A 16,376-nucleotide genomic window follows, 5' to 3' on the forward strand; every position below is an offset into this window, starting at 1 on the left:
ACCGGTAAGGGGATCTTAACCCTTGACTTGGTGTTATCAGCACCGCACTCTCCCAAGTGAGCCACGGGCTGGCCCTCTGGAAGATGTTTTTAGACAGGAGATGAAGGCTTGTGAGCTGTTGGCCATTAATCTGTTAGTGGTCTAATAAACACCAGATAGGTTCTCCAAAGGAAAAGGTTACAAGGGAGAACCCCAAAAGGTAGAACACTAGCGCTGATGGTGTACTCACTATATACTTACTAGGTGAGGTACTTTCACATACAGAATCTTATTTAATCTTCATAGCACCATGGTAAGGTAAATGTAGAAACTTAACAGATTCTTAAAATGAGTAGTCTTCCCAGGGTCACAAAGCTGGTAAGCGGCAGAGCTAGGGTATAAAAATCATCTTTGAACCCTTGTATTCTTTCCACTGTACCACTTTCGTAATTTTTTTTTAAAAAGTCCTTGTGCTGCTGAAGAGTGAGAAGGAAGGGAGCAGGACATGCTCTTCTTCTCTTGTTGGTGAGAACATATTGGCTCCTGGTTTGCCTGTGTTGTCAGATAATAAAAGATAACTGACCTTTTCTTAGAAACTAAAGCCTTTCTGAACAGGGAGTGTTAAGTTGGCAGAAATCTCCCTGGCAGGTTCTTTCCAGTCATGCATCAGAGCTAAAATTATTTCATAAATATTGAGTTTTATCAGGCTGAGCCAAACTGGGTCTTGACTACAGACCCAGTTAGGTACTATTCAGGTGTTCTCAGGTGCCTCTGGGTCAAGATCAAGCTCCTCTGAGAAGGCCTGCTTGTCTTTCAGCTTCAGAATGGAGCCGTCTGCCACCATCCTGCTGCTTTTGCTCCTTCACTGCCCATCTTAGAGCCAGCACAGTGGATCAGCATCTTAAACAGTAATGAACACCTTCTAAAGGAAAAGGAGCTCCTCATTGACAAGTAAGAGGGCAAGGGGTGCCATAGGGCCAGCCTCTGCTCTAACCAGGTCCACTGAGGCCACCTAATAAAGTCTTATGAAGAGCAGTGCATCTCCCTCTGTTTAGGCTGATGCCTTTCCTCATGGTAGAGCTAGGTTGATAAGCAGCCTAGTCTTGTATCTGACTAATGTGATAGGCCAGTTGTGTATCTCTGCAGGGGCTCTATGGAGTGCCTCAAGGAGGTAGCTGGTTCATTGCAGCTGATCTTTCCTCATTTCCCCCAAGTCGTCTTTCTCATGTGCTCTTCCTCCTTCAGCAAAACAGTGATGCCCAGAATCCAAAGTCTTTGCTTACATGGTAGGGATTGTACCCATCTGACTAAGGAGAGTAGAGGCTCATATTGTGAGGGGGTTAGTGCCAGGACCCCAGACCTGATTCTACTGGTTTTTGCAGGCAGAGGAAACACATCAATCAGCTGGAGCAGAAAGTGCGAGAGAGTGAACTACAAGTCCACAGTGCCCTTCTAGGCCGCCCTACCCCCTTTGGGGATGTCTGCTTGATGAGGCTGCAGGTAAGCATTTGCACTTAGGATGGCATTCTTCTTGTCACAACTCTGTCTTCTCTTTGCTTAGCGCCATTAAATATCCAGGAGATACAAAGGGAATCAAGTGATGTAGGTGTCCCTGCCCTCAAAGAGTAAACATTCTGATTATAAAGCACCCTTTGCTGTGCCCTTGTAGGAGCAAAAAAGGCATGAGCATAGAACCGGGTAAGATTCCAGATGCCTCAGATTCAGGACATCCTTGGTAGAAAAGGAAGGCAGAACAAGGTAGATAGTAAGGTCCTAGAGTTGGGTGATGTTCTGAGAAGTCTTAATCTGCCAGCCCTGGCCAAACGGAGGAAGAGGCAGAGGTAATGGTGGGTTTAGACCCATTCTTATTTTTATTCTGTCTAGGACACCTGAAGAAAACCATATTCTTACTGAGGTCAATGGCTGTGGGGGTTGAGAGCTTGAAAAGAAGCCTGCTTTGTTTGACCAAGTGTCTACAATTTGGGCTCTTGAGTGATGGGTATTGGATAGATTATAGTGCTCGCTTTGTTACCTGGTTGGCCTGTTAAGGCAGTATTCCATTTCATGGTATTAGAACATTAGAGTGGGAAGGGTCCTTGGATTAAAATCTAGTTCAGTCCTCTCTCTAATTTACTGATGAAAAAAACTGAACTCCAGGAAGGAGGAAGAACTTGCCTAAAATCATACAGGAAATGAGTGGAGGGGAGCCAGGCCTTGACCCGAGGGCTTCTTATGTCTTGTCCTGTGTTCCTTCCATTATACTACAACTCCTCAGGTACTGCTTTAAGGCAGTGGTTCTCAAATGTGAGTGTGCGTTAGAATCATCTGGAGGGCTTGTTAAAACACAGATTATTGAGACCCATCCCCAGTGTTTCTGATTCAGTGGGCCTAGGAGTCAGGCTCAAGAAATTACTTTTCTGGGGCCGGCCTGTGGCTCACTCGGGAGAGTGCGGTGCTGATAACACCAAGGCCACGGGTTCGGATCCCATATAGGGATGGCCGGTTGCTCACTGGGTGGGCGTGGTGCTGACGTGTGCGTTAGAATCATCTGGAGGGCTTGTTAAAACACAGATTATTGAGACCCATCCCCAGTGTTTCTGATTCAGTGGGCCTAGGAGTCAGGCTCAAGAAATTACTTTTCTGGGGCCGGCCTGTGGCTCACTCGGGAGAGTGCGGTGCTGATAACACCAAGGCCACGGGTTCGGATCCCATATAGGGATGGCCGGTTAGCTCAATGGGTGAGCGTGGTGCTGACAACACCAAGTCAAGAGTTAAGATCCCCTTACCGGTCATCTTTAAAAAAAAAAAAAAGAAATTGCTTTTCTGAGAAATTCCAGCATCAGGTGATACTGATGCTGTTAGTCCTAGGACCACACTTTGAGAAGCACTGCTTGAAGAAATTCTTGGAGAAAGATATTTGTCCATGAAATTGTCTGGGAATAAGTAAAGTACATGGGACTGTAAGCGTAATGAACAGTTATATATTGAGAATCTTTCTGGCAGGAATTGCAGCGAGAGAACACTTTCTTACGTGCACAGTTTGCACAGAAGACAGAAGCCTTGAGCAAAGAAAAGATTGAGCTTCAAAAGAAGCTCTCTGCTTCAGAAGTTGAAGTCCAGCTCATCAGGGAGTCACTCAAAGTGGCATTGCAGAAGCATTCAGAGGAGGGGAAAAAACAGGAAGAAAGGGTGAGCTGAAGAGTTGATAGCTCTCTAAATCACAAAGGAGTTGGCAGTCAGCCCTCTCTGCCAAAAAAGCTTAGGCTATTTCTGGCCCCTGTTCCTGGAACCAGGAGAAGCCCATTGGGTGAGACCCTGTACTGGCTTCTCATGCAGAACCCATCTGCTGGAAATGGAACCCTTCCTTTCTGCTTTATCTCCACAAAACTACCACAGTTGGGGAAAGCTGTATAATTCCTCACTGTTTTAGGATGGGATGTGCCGCCAGCTGGCTGGGGTGGAAAACCAGCCTGGGCAGTCATACTAGATGGCACTGTTGTTGAAAGATGTTTGAATACCTGTGGTAAATTTATATTATTCAGTCTGGTTTCTCCTCATCCTACCTAAAGAATAGAGAAAAATTCCATGTGTGCAGCTGGTTTGGGAGTTTATTTTTGCCAGTGCTCTTAGAATTACCTTAGGGTGAGATTGGTCATCATCAGAGAAGCTGGTTTAAAATCTTTTGGTTCAGTTGGTATCTAAAGCATATGCTTTTGGGAATTCAGTTTAGTACTGTTTAGTTCTGCACCATTTGTATCCAAAAAAACTAGCAGTGCTTTTCAGACTTTAATGTGTTTAAGAATTGCTTGAGGATCTTATTTAAAATGCAGATCCATATTCTCAGGCCTGAGATCCTACATTACCAACAAGCTCCTAAGTGATGTTGGTGCCATTCATAGAGCAAGGATTTAGAAGCCTTGTTAAAAAGGAAATTTTTAATCAAAATAACATGTGTTAAATAATCAAATACCAGTAGGTTTATAATAAAAATTTTGTAGTTCTGTGCCCCAGCCCAACTCCACAGTGGTATCTATCCTCAACTCTTCCCTTACCCCTGATACATACCTATATATTTCTGAATAGTATGCTTTTGTGTTTTTTGATGAATTTTAGAGGTCACCTCATAGAACCTGGGACAAAGACCACACAATTGTTCATTATACAGTAGAAGTGCTGCCAATTTTAAAACTTTCCAAGGAGCCCTTCTTTTCTGCCCTTGATTGAAAAGTTCAGGTTTGTTAACTCTGCAGTTTATGCCCTAATCCCAAATGGCAAAATTTGATCAGCTTTCTGCCTTTATTGCAATAGAACATTCACAGCCTCAAGGGCAGAGACAACGGTCACTTTGAAAAATTTCATGTTCAGGGTCCTAGAGGAGTGAATGGAGACAGATTCTTGACTTTTTTTCCCCCCTAGGTCAAGGGTCGTGATAAACATATCAATAATTTGAAAAAGAAATGTCAGAAGGAATCAGAACAGAACCGAGAGAAGCAGCAGCGTATTGAGACCTTGGAGCGCTACCTGGCTGACCTTCCTACACTGGAAGACCATCAGAAGCAGAGCCAGCAGGTAGCAGCAATATCTGGTCATAGCCTGGGCAAGCAGGGAGTGGCCAAGCGGGGGAACTTTCTCAGCATCTGCTGTGTGCAGTTACTCTGGCTTCCTGAAAGGAAAATCCCAAAGGATTCCTGTCCAGATTCACACCTGTTAAATTTGCAACTGGACTGCCAGTTTTTTGAGGTACCCAGACAAAGTCTTCCTTGGCTTATTGACCTAAGCCTGGGATCCTATCTCTCAGCTTAAGGATTCTGAGATGAAGAGCACAGAGCTGCAGGAGAGAGTGACTGAGCTGGAGAGATTGTTGGAGGAGACCCAGGCAACTTGCAGAGAGAAGGAGGTTCAACTGGAAAGCCTGAGACAGAGAGAAGCAGAATCCGTCTCTACTAGACATAGGTAAATACCGCTGTGGGACTGAGCGAAGGTGTGGAGAGCTAGGTTCTGGGATGGAGTGGAGGTGGAGTGGGGGCTTATCACTGTGTCCTTTGGAAATATCCACCCCGGTGCCTAGCATATAACAATCCTTGGGTACATAGGTATGGAATAAATGAAAACACTCTATAAACTGGGAAGTGAAGTATCTTGATTTTTTCAAAAGTGGGTCCTGGTGTTGACTACTGGGGGTTATTTTGAACCTTCTTAGCTAAAGCCTACCAGGGGCATCTGTTTCTCCTCAGTCCTAGGGATTGCTCTCCATTGCAACCACAGGTTCTGAGAACAAAACAAGATGTCATAATGTACTCTCAGGGTGTCTTGGGAGCTAAGCCTCCTGAAAAAAAATCTTTGTATCCAACAGCCTCTTGGACCAAATCCAGTTTCTAATGGGATGGATTGGATTTCTCATCCCATATTCGACCACAATGTCCCTGTCATTTATCTTAGCAGATGGGTCATGCTATAAAGTGATTACGGGGACTTATTGGAAGAGATCATTGGTTGGATTCAGAAGCAGGGTTAGGGGACAAAGTTGGTTGTGTCCCAGACTGTGTGTGTCAAAAAAGGAGCTCTTGTATTTTCCAAAATTTCTAGTGTACATGTTTGCCTTTTATAATCTAAATACATGTAATGAAGGTTTATTTTTTTTAATATCAGAACAAGGAATACAAGAGCCTTGGGCAGCTACAGCATTGGTGTCACATTGTATATACAGGTTCTGGCCCTAGGGAAGAAAACTAACATACACTGAGCAGCTTCTGTGTGGCACACCTTTTATAACAACAAATCTAAGTCATTATACCCAGCTACAGCTTGGAGGAGCCTAAATGTCTTGTCCCAAAACATACAATAAGTAGCAGAACCAGGAGTTGAAGCTACAACTCTCTGACTTCAAAGTTCTTGAAGACGCCACTGTCTTTCAGCCTGCAAGATAAGCAGTCTGTGGAGGAGGCCAGTGGTTCAAAAGCAGAAATGGAGTCCTGGCAGAAGGAATGTGACTCCCTCCGAAAGGTGACTGAGGGTGTCCATTCTGTAACGGGGTTAGGCTGGGAGGAAAGAGAAGATAGTGTGTTTGGAAAGGAACCATTGTTGGTCATGGTCTACCTAGGATTCCCTACCGAGAGCTTTTCTCTCTTTTCTGAGAAGTTGCCCCTGCATAGTAACTTTCGTATTTAAGATATTCATCCTTATGACAGGCAAACTTTATTCATCTAGAATACAGGCAGAAGTTAATGGGTGGGATATGCCTCTGAACATCCAGACTAGGTGACTGAAAATGGTGCACTGAAGCTTGGTGCACTTCATTCATGGCTCAGACCCATATAGATTCTCCTGCATTGGGCAAAGTTCTAACCAATAAGTAGCCTTGTTTCTCAATTCAGAGAAGACGGAGCCAAGGTCCTGCTGGTGAGACTGACTGCAGGTCAGCAAAACAGAAGACCCTGAAGTGATCTGCATTGGGCAAAGTTCTAACCAATAAGTAGCCTTGTTTCTCAATTCAGAGAAGACAGAGCCAAGGTCCTGCTGGTGAGACTGACTGCAGGTCAGCAAAACAGAAGACCCTGAAGTGATTCAGAGAATGCCTGCGGTCTTAAATGACAGGAAGCCAGGCCTGTTCAATCTTTTCTTGGATTATCAGTGTAACCAAAGCTATAAGTAACATCAGCTATCACAGCCCTGGATACAGCAGGCTTCATTAAACTGAAATTTTAGCCATGAACCAAAGAACCTGAATGTGCATTGGCTGTATTTAAAGTTGATTCCACTAGCCTGCAGTCATTAGGGTGGGGGTCCCCTTTGCCCCGAGTAATGGTCATGGGTCCACACTACATTCTTATATAAATCTCTTTGTGACTGGAGCACAGCAGTATGAAGCTACTTAGCCAGAACTGGGAGTCTGGGCTATATTTCTATAGGTAGAACTAACTAGTCTTCACCCTGGTCTCACTATTAGTGGGCTGTAGTCAGTGGGTTAAATAGCAAGATTACAGATTTTTGTGCAGCCCCTTGCCCTCTGAGCTCACCATCAGCCTTACACTTGATAACTTTGCCTTTCAGATTGTAGAGAAGCAACAGCAGAAGGTGGATCAATTGCGCTCGCAAGTACAGGTGAGCAGGATACTTGGGACATGGTGGTCGGGCCTTAATGGGATTTCTAGGATTCAGCCAACATTTTACAGTCAGCTCTCCATATCCATGGATACAGAACCTGCAGATGCAAAGGGCTTACTGGGGGACTTGAGCATGTACAGATTTTGGTATCCATGGCGGGAGGAGGGGTGTATCCTGGAACCAATCCTCCATGGATACTGAGGGTTAACTGTATTGTTCTCTGCCATGCAGTTTGCTTGGTGTTAGGAATACAAGAAAAATGAGATCCAGTCGGTGCTTTTGAGCCTACCGTCTTGTTGGGCAGACAAACACGATAGGAGTTTCAACACAGTACTGTGGTGGCAATGTCTATATTACCCTGTGGGAGCACAGAAGAGTCAGTGGAGGATGGTAGGTCAAGGAAAGGTTTTTGGAGATCCTAAGCCTTGAAGGATAAGGAGGAGTTAGCCAGGCAAACAAGAAGAGCTGGATAAGATGGTATTGGAATTCCAGATAGGAAGAACAGCGTGAGTTGGAACCTGGAGCCCTGAAACAGCATGGTTTGAATGTGGAGCTGCAAGCAGTTTGATATTGTTGAAGTATTTGGTTTAAGGTGGTGAGTAGGGAGCTGGGTGTTCCAGGCTATGCGAGGGCCTTGTCTATCCAACTAAGTTAGCTTTTATTCTTTAGGTAGGTGATGAGAATCTATTTAATTGGGGTGTGGTGTGGTCAGGTTTGCAACCCAGGCTTGAGTGTGGAAGAAGATTGGCAGCCTGGAGAAAGGCAAGGCCAGGGGACTGTTGCACAAATTATGGTGAGAGATCATGAGGGAACCTGGCATGAGGCAGTATATCAGGGAGGAGATATGAGGGGACAGATGTAAGTGACTTTTAGGAGGTTAAATTGAGAGGAATCAGTGACTGACAGGATGTAGGGGGTTATGGGTTCCCACTACATTCCTGCATAAATCTATCCAGCTGCCGGAAAAAAATTAATCAGCAGAAAAAAGAAGGGGATAAAAAAGAAAAAACTTTGTGGCAGGGAAGAACCAAAGATGACTCCTGGTTTCTACTTTGGGCAAGAATGGGGAGTGTCCTTAATTGAGTTCTCCAAGAAATCCTGGGTAATGGGTAACACGGGTTCACTCGAGTTTCTCTTCAGACTCTAAAAGCTTTTCACACTGAAACACATGAAATGTACTCATTCCAAGGAACACTTGAAGGCTGCAATCCTGCCTTTGTCATTATGTGGGTTGGTCTATGTCTATTTAGTTCACCTATTTCACTGCCTGTAAGGAGATATAGTCATGCCTGTTAAGTGTTTTATATACACATTTAAAATCCCAGAGTTTTGGTAGAGTTTTTAATGGATCTCAAAGTTAGTTTTCCAGAACTCTGAGGTTCCACAAAGACTGAAAAAGCCCAACTTTTTTTTTTTTTTTTTAAAGATGACCGGTAAGGGGATCTCAACCCTTGACTTGGTGTTGTCAGCACCACGCTCACCCATTGAGCTAACCGGCCATCCCTATATGGGATCCGAACCCGTGGCCTTGGTGTTATCAGCACCACACTCTCCCGAGTGAGCCACGGGCCGGCCCCAAGCCCAACATTTTAAATGATATATTTACCCTTGATGAGACTCAGGCAAATTAAAATGTCAGGTGAATTTGCTGGAATTAGGTAGATTCATCATGGTCATCTGGGGTATTTCGTGGTTATGAGGTGATTCTCTTTGGCAGTTTTTTTTCTGTTGTTTATTTGTTTTGTTTTGTTTTGTTTGCAGCTGGCCGTACAGAGGTCAAGCCTTGGACCTTGGTATTAGCACTACACTAACCAACTGAACTAACTGGCCAGCCCCAGTTATATTTTTTAATACAAAATGGGAAATTTAAAAAAAATATATATATATATATATACTTTTTTTTTTTTTTAAAGATGACCAGTAAGGGGACCTTAACCTTTGACTTGGTGTTGTCAACACCATGCTCTCCCAAGTGAGCTAACCGACCATCCCTATATAGGGATCCAAACCCATGGCCTTGGTATTATCAGCACCACACTTCTCCCAAGTGAGGCACGCGCTGCCCCCTTAGAATTTTTTTTACACTTTGTTTAGTCAGCTTCAAAATTGGGGAGAAATCGGAATGAATAGAATGAGAGACACGAGGGCCGGCCCGGTGGCGCACTGCTACAGTGCGCCGCTTGGGAGTGCGGTGGCGCTCCCTCCGAGGGTTCGGATCCCATGTACAGACCGGGTCCCGCTCACTGTCTGAGCGAGGTGCGGGAGCAACACCAAGGGTTGCGATCCCGTTGCCGGTCCCGGTCCGGTACGGGCGCAACACTGAGGGTTGCGATCCGTTGCCGGACACGAAAAAAGACAAAAAGGGAAAAAAAAAAAAGAATGAGAGACACGAGATAAACTTAAATACCTCCCCCCTCCTGACCCTGACTACCCCTCCACACATACATATATGTACTAGTTACTAGGTTAGGTGCCTGTGAATATGCTCTTCTACCCATTTCCATCTCTGTCAAAAGCATTTAATACACAGTATTGTCAAGGACATTTGACTGTTAACTCCTCAAATACAGGGACTGTTTGGTGTTCTTTTCAGTATCCTCAGTGCCTGTCACAGTAAGTGCTCAATAAATATTGAACTCAGCTGAATGGCATATTCCCTGTCCTCAAGAAAGTTATGTTCAAGTGGAGGGAGGAATCATGCACAGTCAGGTAGAACATGAAGCAGATGTTCTCATGAGCCATTATGGAGCTATGAGTGGTATGGTAGGGTTAGGATTCACTGGATCTGATTTGCAGGTTGATGAAGGTTCAGGTGGGCCCTGTGGGTTTCCTGGAGTGACAGGCAGAGCAGACAGGCAGTTAGAGCAAAGGAGAAGGGGAGCAAGCAAAGGCATTGAGGCTGGAGCCTTCGGGGATGAGGGCCAGTCATTCAGTGTGGCTGGAGTGGAGGCTGAAGAGAGAGATGGTTAGAAGAGTAGCTAGGAGCCAGATTGCCTGCATGTCCTGCTGAGAAGCTGGCTTCTATTTGATAGTGGTCAGGGGCTATAGGAGGGTTTAAATGGGAAGTCACAGGTCAGGGCTGTTCTAAAATAATCTCCTATCAGCAGTGTGTGGATGGGGTGGGACTTCAGTATAGAGTCCAGGCTGGAGGTGATATGGTATGAACCAGACTTGTTACACCTGTTGTGTTCTCCCACAATGCCTTCCCATGGGATTCAGAGTCTAGAGCAGGAAGTGGCTCAAGAAGAAGGAACAAGCCAGGCCCTGAAAGAGGAGGCCCAGCGAAGGGAGACAGCCCTGCAGCAGCTGCGCACAGCCGTGAAGGAGGTGAGCAGCATCAGCCAGGCTCTTGGCACTAAATCCACAAACCTGATTTCTCTGTCAGCCTTCCCCATCCCTATCTCAATAAGAGTCTCAGTGTTGTAGAAGCTCCTGCTGAGCTTTTTGGGCAGAGGACTGGGAAGATACATTGCATCATCTTTTACATTAAAAGACCCTAAGCCTAGAGTAGCCATAATTACCCGGGAATGCTTTTCGGATGTGGAAAGTCATTCTCTTTCCCTTTGCCTGCCTGCAGCCACAGGTTTTTGGGGTTGTGGAGGGAGGGTTCAAGAAGACTGAGGGTTTAGTGGTTCTCTTGCAGTAAACACATTTGTCAGCAGGGGGCGACCAAGTTCACTGGCCAAGTGCCTAGGAAGGAGTCCTCCAGAGCTGGGATTGTCACATGGCCCAGTGTGGGTAGAGGGCTGGGACTGCAGGAGGAACTCTATTCAGTCTTTAAAACAGAATAGAGGTGGGGAGGGAAGAAAAGTGGATTAGCTGTCAGGGAGAGGGAGGGAAAGAGACACATACATTAACAGCTGGTCTATGTAGTGAAGCCTAATTCCACTGAAGTGAGGGCTTGAAAAGGCAGGATCAGCGCTGTATCCTCCAGGTCCCCAGCTTCTCCAGCCCCCTCATCTGGTGGCAACTAGCTGTCACATTGTCTTCCTTTCCCCCTTTATTTCTCTGACATACTGTGATCAGGCTGGCTGGTGGCCACTTTTGTAAGGGTGGTAGGGAGAGATTGAAACCAGTGTCTCCTCAGATTTCACAGTTCACGTTAAGCCTTCTCTAATAGCCTGGCTAACAGAGTTGGCTGAGGGACTGGCTTCAGATAGAGTTCCTAGGGGTGGGAACATCTTCTCTGGTTCCTGAACAGAAACCTGGAGGCTGATGACTCAGAGCCTGCTGAGTGGCTTCCTCTCTAATGCTGGAGCCCTGTGGGCCCAACCTACCCACAGGAGGAACCAGGCCTGATACTCATATTAGTAGGGGGGAGTGTGGTAAGCCTATTGGCAGGGGTAGTGGTGGGGAAGGGGGACGTCACCTGTGACTCATCTTCTCCCATCTGCACACATATATCCACACCCATGCATACTCATGTACAGATACTATGCCTCTCCCTGGGCCTGGATTAATGTGCTTATCCTTCTATCTGCTCAGCTTTCAGTGCAAAACCAGGACCTAATTGAGAAGAATCTGACACTCCAGGAACACCTGCGCCAGGCCCAACCAGGGTCTCCATCTTCACCGGACACAGCTCAGCTGGCACTTGAACTGCATCAGGAGTTAGCCAGTTGCCTTCAAGATCTGCAGGCTGTCTGCAGCATTGTGACCCAGAGGGCCCAGGGCCATGACCCCAACCTCTCCCTGCTCCTGGGCATTCACTGTGAGTCCTCAGGCCAGTCTGGGACCCAGGAAAGAGGGGCCTTTATTCTCTTCTCAACCCCATTCAACTTTCCTATCCTTATGGTAATGTGTGGACATGGTGCATAGGCCTGGTCACTGCCCTTTGGAAGTTTATGTGTTTTACAAAGTAGGTATTCAGTGAATCTGTTTTGGAAACAGGCATCTTTATAGGGTACTTGCATGCAGGACAAACAAAACGTGGGCCATAGGCAGCAAGCTATCAGCCCACTATCCCCAGCTGCTTTTTTAAAAGTGTCGTGTCCTAAGACCATGGGCCTCAAGGTACTGCCTATCCATACTGCCCCCTCCACATGAAAATGTCTCTCTCAGCTGACTTAACATTCTCTTGAAATGCTCTTCTCCCCAGCGGCACAGCACCCAGACACTCAGCTAGATTTGCAGAAGCCAGATGTGATCAGGAGGAAACTAGAAGAGGTTCAACAGCTGCGTCGTGACATCGAGGACTTAAGGACCACCATGTCAGACAGATACGCCCAGGACATGGGAGAAAACTGTGTCACACAGTGAGGAATGCTAGGGGTGGGACAGGCTGTATTCCCCCAGGGAGGCTCTGGGCTGCTGAGAGCCTAGTCCAGCAGGTTCCTGTCCTGACAATCTCTTGTCTCCTGTCTACTGCTATTCCCAGAGAGGAGGCTGAGAGAAGATGAGAGCCTGCATCTGGGGGCCAAGGGCTGATTAAGGGACTGTGCCTGCCCTGCCCCACACTGGCTTTGCCTTGTTAAATTTCATTTGTCCTGTTTTCCTAACTCACCCTTTGAGGGTGAGTTACTAATTAACTGTTGCAGGTACAACTGATAAGTCCCTCACAAACTGTTCCCAGCCCTAGGCTGACATCAGAGGCAAACAGGCTGCATACCTCCCTTTTCCATCCTCTAGGATAGACCCTCGTTCATTGCCACTCCATACTTTGATCCTGCTGATGCCCAGAGCTTTTTAGAGGGGCCTGGAAAGCCTGAGTACTGGTAACTGTGGCCATTTGAGAATTCTCAAGCCCCACGTGCCAGCCTACTTGTGAACTGAACTGGCTTTCTGGGTTTTCTCAGGCCCGGTCCCATTGCTTTTTCCTCAGGGCTGTTGTACTCGCAGAAGCCTCAGGGTGATCTGTTCATTAGCAGAGTACCCGCTAGGATTGGGGACCTAGGTATTACAGCCAGGGCTCCTTAATCTGCCTACCATGCCATTTTCTTTCGCTGCCCTGGAGCCCTGGCCATGTGGTTAGCACAGCTCCCTTCTCCTTTGTTCTCAGGCCTTCCAGGTATCCCTCTTCTAGGGCCTGGAGTGCAAACTCTTCTCTGTGGTTCTGGGCTTGGGCAAAATTTTTTCCTAGAAGGCCACAGGGCAACTATCAAGCTGCTCACCTGTTTCTCCAGGGAGGGAGCCTATGCCCAGCCCTCTGATTTGTGCCTCTCCTATGTTGGGGGTGGGAGGTCCTTTCTCTTTCCTGCTGTGGCCTCCTTGAAATTTCATAGTACCTAGTACAGGTCAGCTTTAAGATACAGCTTTTGGTGTTTTCTGGGTTTTGTTTGTTTTCCTGGGGCCTTTGGACCCTCAGCTTTCTGGTTTTTCTTGCCTCCTGGTTTAAGGAGCATCTCACAGTTGTTTGTCTCTGGTTGTTGCGCCAGCCCCAGGTCTCCTCTAGATCTGGAGCCAGGCCAGGCAGGGGCCGTGTGTGAGTGTGGGGGAGCACCAAGCAGTTCAGGAGCCCGGAGTCAGCCACTACAAGGTTCTTGCTATGCTTTGGGCTGTTGGCAGCATCCTGGACCTCACTCCTGGGCCTGAATGAGGCTCTTTCTTAAGTGTTTTTAGAAGTTTGTGTTTTATTTATGGAGTGACTTATCTCTTCCATTCAAAGCTGCCCCACCCATCCATGTGCTCAGCCTCTGGGCTCCTGCCTCCTAAAAGCAGAGCTGCCTGGTTGGTCTCCACCCAGTGTTGGGAGCCCAGCCACTATGCTCATGGGTATTTTTCCTCATAAAGTTTATAAGCAGTTATTTATATGAATCTTTGTTATGTCAACTGGTTTGTATTGCCTATTTTGATTACAAAATAAAATATTTAACAGACTCTTCGGTTTCCCACAGTCTTCCATCACCACTGCCCTTCCCCATTCCTTGCTTTGATATTTATATGAATCTTTGTTATGTCAACTGGTTTGTATTGCCTATTTTGATTACAAAATAAAACATTTAACAGACTCTTCGGTTTCCCACAGTCTTCCATCACCACTGCCCTTCCCCATTCCTTGCTTTGACTTGTTGGAGCCAAAGACTGGGTGTTTAGCCAGGTTCCCCAGGTTGCAGCAAGGGGACCTTTGGCAGGTCCAGCCTCATGTCCATCTCTCTGCTACTTCCACCCATCTGTCATTCTATGGGGGCAAATATGATCTCTTCCCACACCACTTTCTGCTGGGCAAAGCTGCCCAGAGTTATAGAGCAAGTTTGTCACTGGAAATTCAGCAGTCCTCTCAGGAAGGAAGTTGGCAGCCTCTGAATTTCTGCGAAGTGGCTTTCCAAGAGCAAATCAGGGCACTGCTTGCCTCTGAGAGAAAAGGTTGTCTTTCTGAGCTATTACCTGTTTGAGCCCTGGACCTGGGGGGACTTCTGAGGGGCATTGTCCAGCTCTAGATAGCTAAGTCTCCAAAGTGGGGCTGGTTGCTGGAGTCCGTTCTTGCTGGGGGTAGCAGCAGTTTTGGAGTGCCATCTGCAGCATGGAGTTGGGGTTGATCTGGGCCACCCCAAGACCAGCTGTGGCTCTTTAACAAGGGCCAGCTTGAGCCCAGTCTCTCAAGTCCTGACACCAGCCTTTGCCTCCACATTTTCGCTGCCGCTACCGCCGCCCCTCCGTCTGTCTGCACGTCCGTCTACCCGCAGCATGAGTGGCCTGCGCGTCTACAGCACGTCGGTCACCGGCTCCCGCGAAGTAAGTGCGCGCCCCCGGCCGGGGCTAGGGGAGAGCGCGGGCCGTGACCCGGCACTCCGGACCTGGGATCAGTCCTGGGGGCGGGGCGGGGGCGGTGAGGTGCTGGGCACGGCCTCTCCGGGCTGGGGTTCGCTGCCCCATCCTGAGCCCCTTCACCGGGCATCCTGGGTCCTCAGCAGCCCCAGCATGGAGGCCCACGCCCATCCCCCATCACTCGGACACCCATTCTCTGTACCCCCACCACCGGGCTGACCCTGACCACGACCTTATCCTGCCCCTCCTTTTCTCCACTGTGTGTGCGGGGCACGGGTAGCCCTTTACCACGTTCCCCCAGGCCTACCCTGCCTTCTCACGGAGCTCCTGGCTGTCCCCACCCTCAGCTCTGTCCCACTTCCCTTCACTCTGACCTGTCCCATGGTTGGTAGTCCCTCTCTTCATCCTGCACCACCTCAAGCCTGACTCCCCCTCCCAACTCCTAGTGGCCAGACCCTCCCCTCGGGTGTGGAAGGATTCAGAGGGACAAAAGCTCAGTCACAGCCTCTTTCACCCTGCCCAGGATTCCCCCCATAAATCCTCCAGGCTGCCCACTAACCCCTGCCCACCCTCTGCCCCCAGATCAAGTCCCAGCAGAGTGAGGTGACCCGCATCCTGGACGGAAAGCGCATCCAATACCAGCTGGTGGACATCTCCCAGGACAACGCCCTGAGGGATGAGATGAGAGCCTTGGCGGGCAACCCCAAGGCCACCCCACCCCAGATTGTCAACGGGGACCAGTATTGTGGGGTATGGGCCTTGGGACTGGGGGTGGGGGGAGTGTTGTAGGAGGGGACTCCAGCCAGGGTCGGACCTGTGACAAAGTTCTGGGGCCTCTTACATCTGCACTCAGGTGACCACCCCTTGCTTCCCCTCCCCCAGGACTATGAGCTCTTCGTTGAGGCCGTGGAACAAAACACGCTGCAGGAGTTCCTGAAGCTGGCCTGAGTCTAGCCGGCCCACGGTTTTCCCACTGGACTCCGTCACCACATTCTCCCCACAGTCCTCACTCAGCCATGAAGGACCTTGTGACCAACTCCCTGTCATTCCTAACCTTCTCATCTTGGAGTCCCTCCCCCACATCCAGGCCCCTTCTCCTCCCCTCTGTAGCTGTAGCCCCCTCTCCTCCGTTCAAAGGCCACATTCCTCACCCACAAGTCTCAGAAATTGTCTTACGCATCAGCTCCAGTGCTGGCTTCCCCAGCCAAGCCTTGGGGCTGCCAACCTGCCTGGCACTGGCTGATGGGCACCTCTTTTGGTTCCATTAGCCAGAGCTTTGCCAAAGGCCCCGCAACCCTTCTCCCAGGAGCACCCTTGAGACAATTAAATGCCCCATTCCATTGGCATTGTCTATTTGGTTGTGGCCTAGATATCCCAGGTCCCTGCCCTGGGTAAGGCTGGTGGATGTGATTGTGCTGAGGCTGTACATCATGAGCAGGTCGGTTGAGCTGGCCTCATGTGTCTGTCACCTCTGAGTGTTAGTGCATGTGTCTGGATATGTGTCTGGCACACACATACCTGTGTGGACCAGTGATTTCTGGAGGCAATCGAGTGGGCCACCCTCTAGTTCACATGCATGTGATGGTATC

The 16,376-nt window shown here is 48.1% G+C and overlaps 2 protein-coding genes across 3 annotated transcripts; both read left to right on the top strand.

Annotated features, from left to right (window-relative positions):
* The first annotated feature begins 799 nt into the window (after window positions 1–799).
* Window positions 800–14,018, top strand: LOC103601689 (centrosomal protein of 85 kDa). 2 transcript variants are annotated; one of them, XM_008586112.1, is made up of 11 exons: window positions 800–930; window positions 1,362–1,479; window positions 2,983–3,168; window positions 4,396–4,548; window positions 4,778–4,932; window positions 5,895–5,982; window positions 7,030–7,080; window positions 10,303–10,410; window positions 11,569–11,794; window positions 12,182–13,854; window positions 13,986–14,018. In XM_008586112.1, the coding sequence occupies exons 2-10, from the start codon at window positions 1,468–1,470 to the stop codon at window positions 12,340–12,342; spliced, it is 1,140 nt and encodes a 379-aa protein (XP_008584334.1). In that variant the 5' UTR covers window positions 800–930; window positions 1,362–1,467; the 3' UTR covers window positions 12,343–13,854; window positions 13,986–14,018. The 2 variants fall into 2 exon arrangements, with proteins under 2 accessions (XP_008584334.1, XP_008584343.1); XM_008586121.1 differs by lacking the exons at window positions 800–930; window positions 10,303–10,410; window positions 13,986–14,018 and having other exon boundaries at window positions 1,402–1,479; window positions 12,182–13,899.
* On the top strand, window positions 1,591–16,133 carry SH3BGRL3 (SH3 domain binding glutamate-rich protein like 3). Its single transcript, XM_008586103.1, has 5 exons — window positions 1,591–1,596; window positions 3,011–3,015; window positions 14,655–14,754; window positions 15,370–15,537; window positions 15,670–16,133. The coding sequence occupies exons 3-5, from the start codon at window positions 14,707–14,709 to the stop codon at window positions 15,733–15,735; spliced, it is 282 nt and encodes a 93-aa protein (XP_008584325.1). The 5' UTR covers window positions 1,591–1,596; window positions 3,011–3,015; window positions 14,655–14,706; the 3' UTR covers window positions 15,736–16,133.
* The last annotated feature ends 243 nt before the right edge of the window (window positions 16,134–16,376 follow it).

The sequence above is a fragment of the Galeopterus variegatus genome, unplaced genomic scaffold (genome assembly GCF_000696425.1).
Source record: "Galeopterus variegatus unplaced genomic scaffold, G_variegatus-3.0.2 Scaffold109, whole genome shotgun sequence".
Classification (NCBI taxonomy): domain Eukaryota; kingdom Metazoa; phylum Chordata; class Mammalia; order Dermoptera; family Cynocephalidae; genus Galeopterus; species Galeopterus variegatus.

Bases quoted from the DNA above. Each gene is read 5' to 3' on its own strand.
- LOC103601689 (XM_008586112.1), top strand. The intron at 4,933-5,894 runs GTAAATACCGCT...ACTGTCTTTCAG, and splicing joins TCCGTCTCTACTAGACATAG to CCTGCAAGATAAGCAGTCTG. The intron at 5,983-7,029 runs GTGACTGAGGGT...TTTGCCTTTCAG, and splicing joins AATGTGACTCCCTCCGAAAG to ATTGTAGAGAAGCAACAGCA.
- SH3BGRL3 (XM_008586103.1), top strand. From the start codon at position 14,707: ATGAGTGGCCTGCGCGTCTACAGCACGTCGGTCACCGGCTCCCGCGAA. The intron at 14,755-15,369 runs GTAAGTGCGCGC...CTCTGCCCCCAG, and splicing joins CGGTCACCGGCTCCCGCGAA to ATCAAGTCCCAGCAGAGTGA. The intron at 15,538-15,669 runs GTATGGGCCTTG...CCCCTCCCCCAG, and splicing joins ACGGGGACCAGTATTGTGGG to GACTATGAGCTCTTCGTTGA.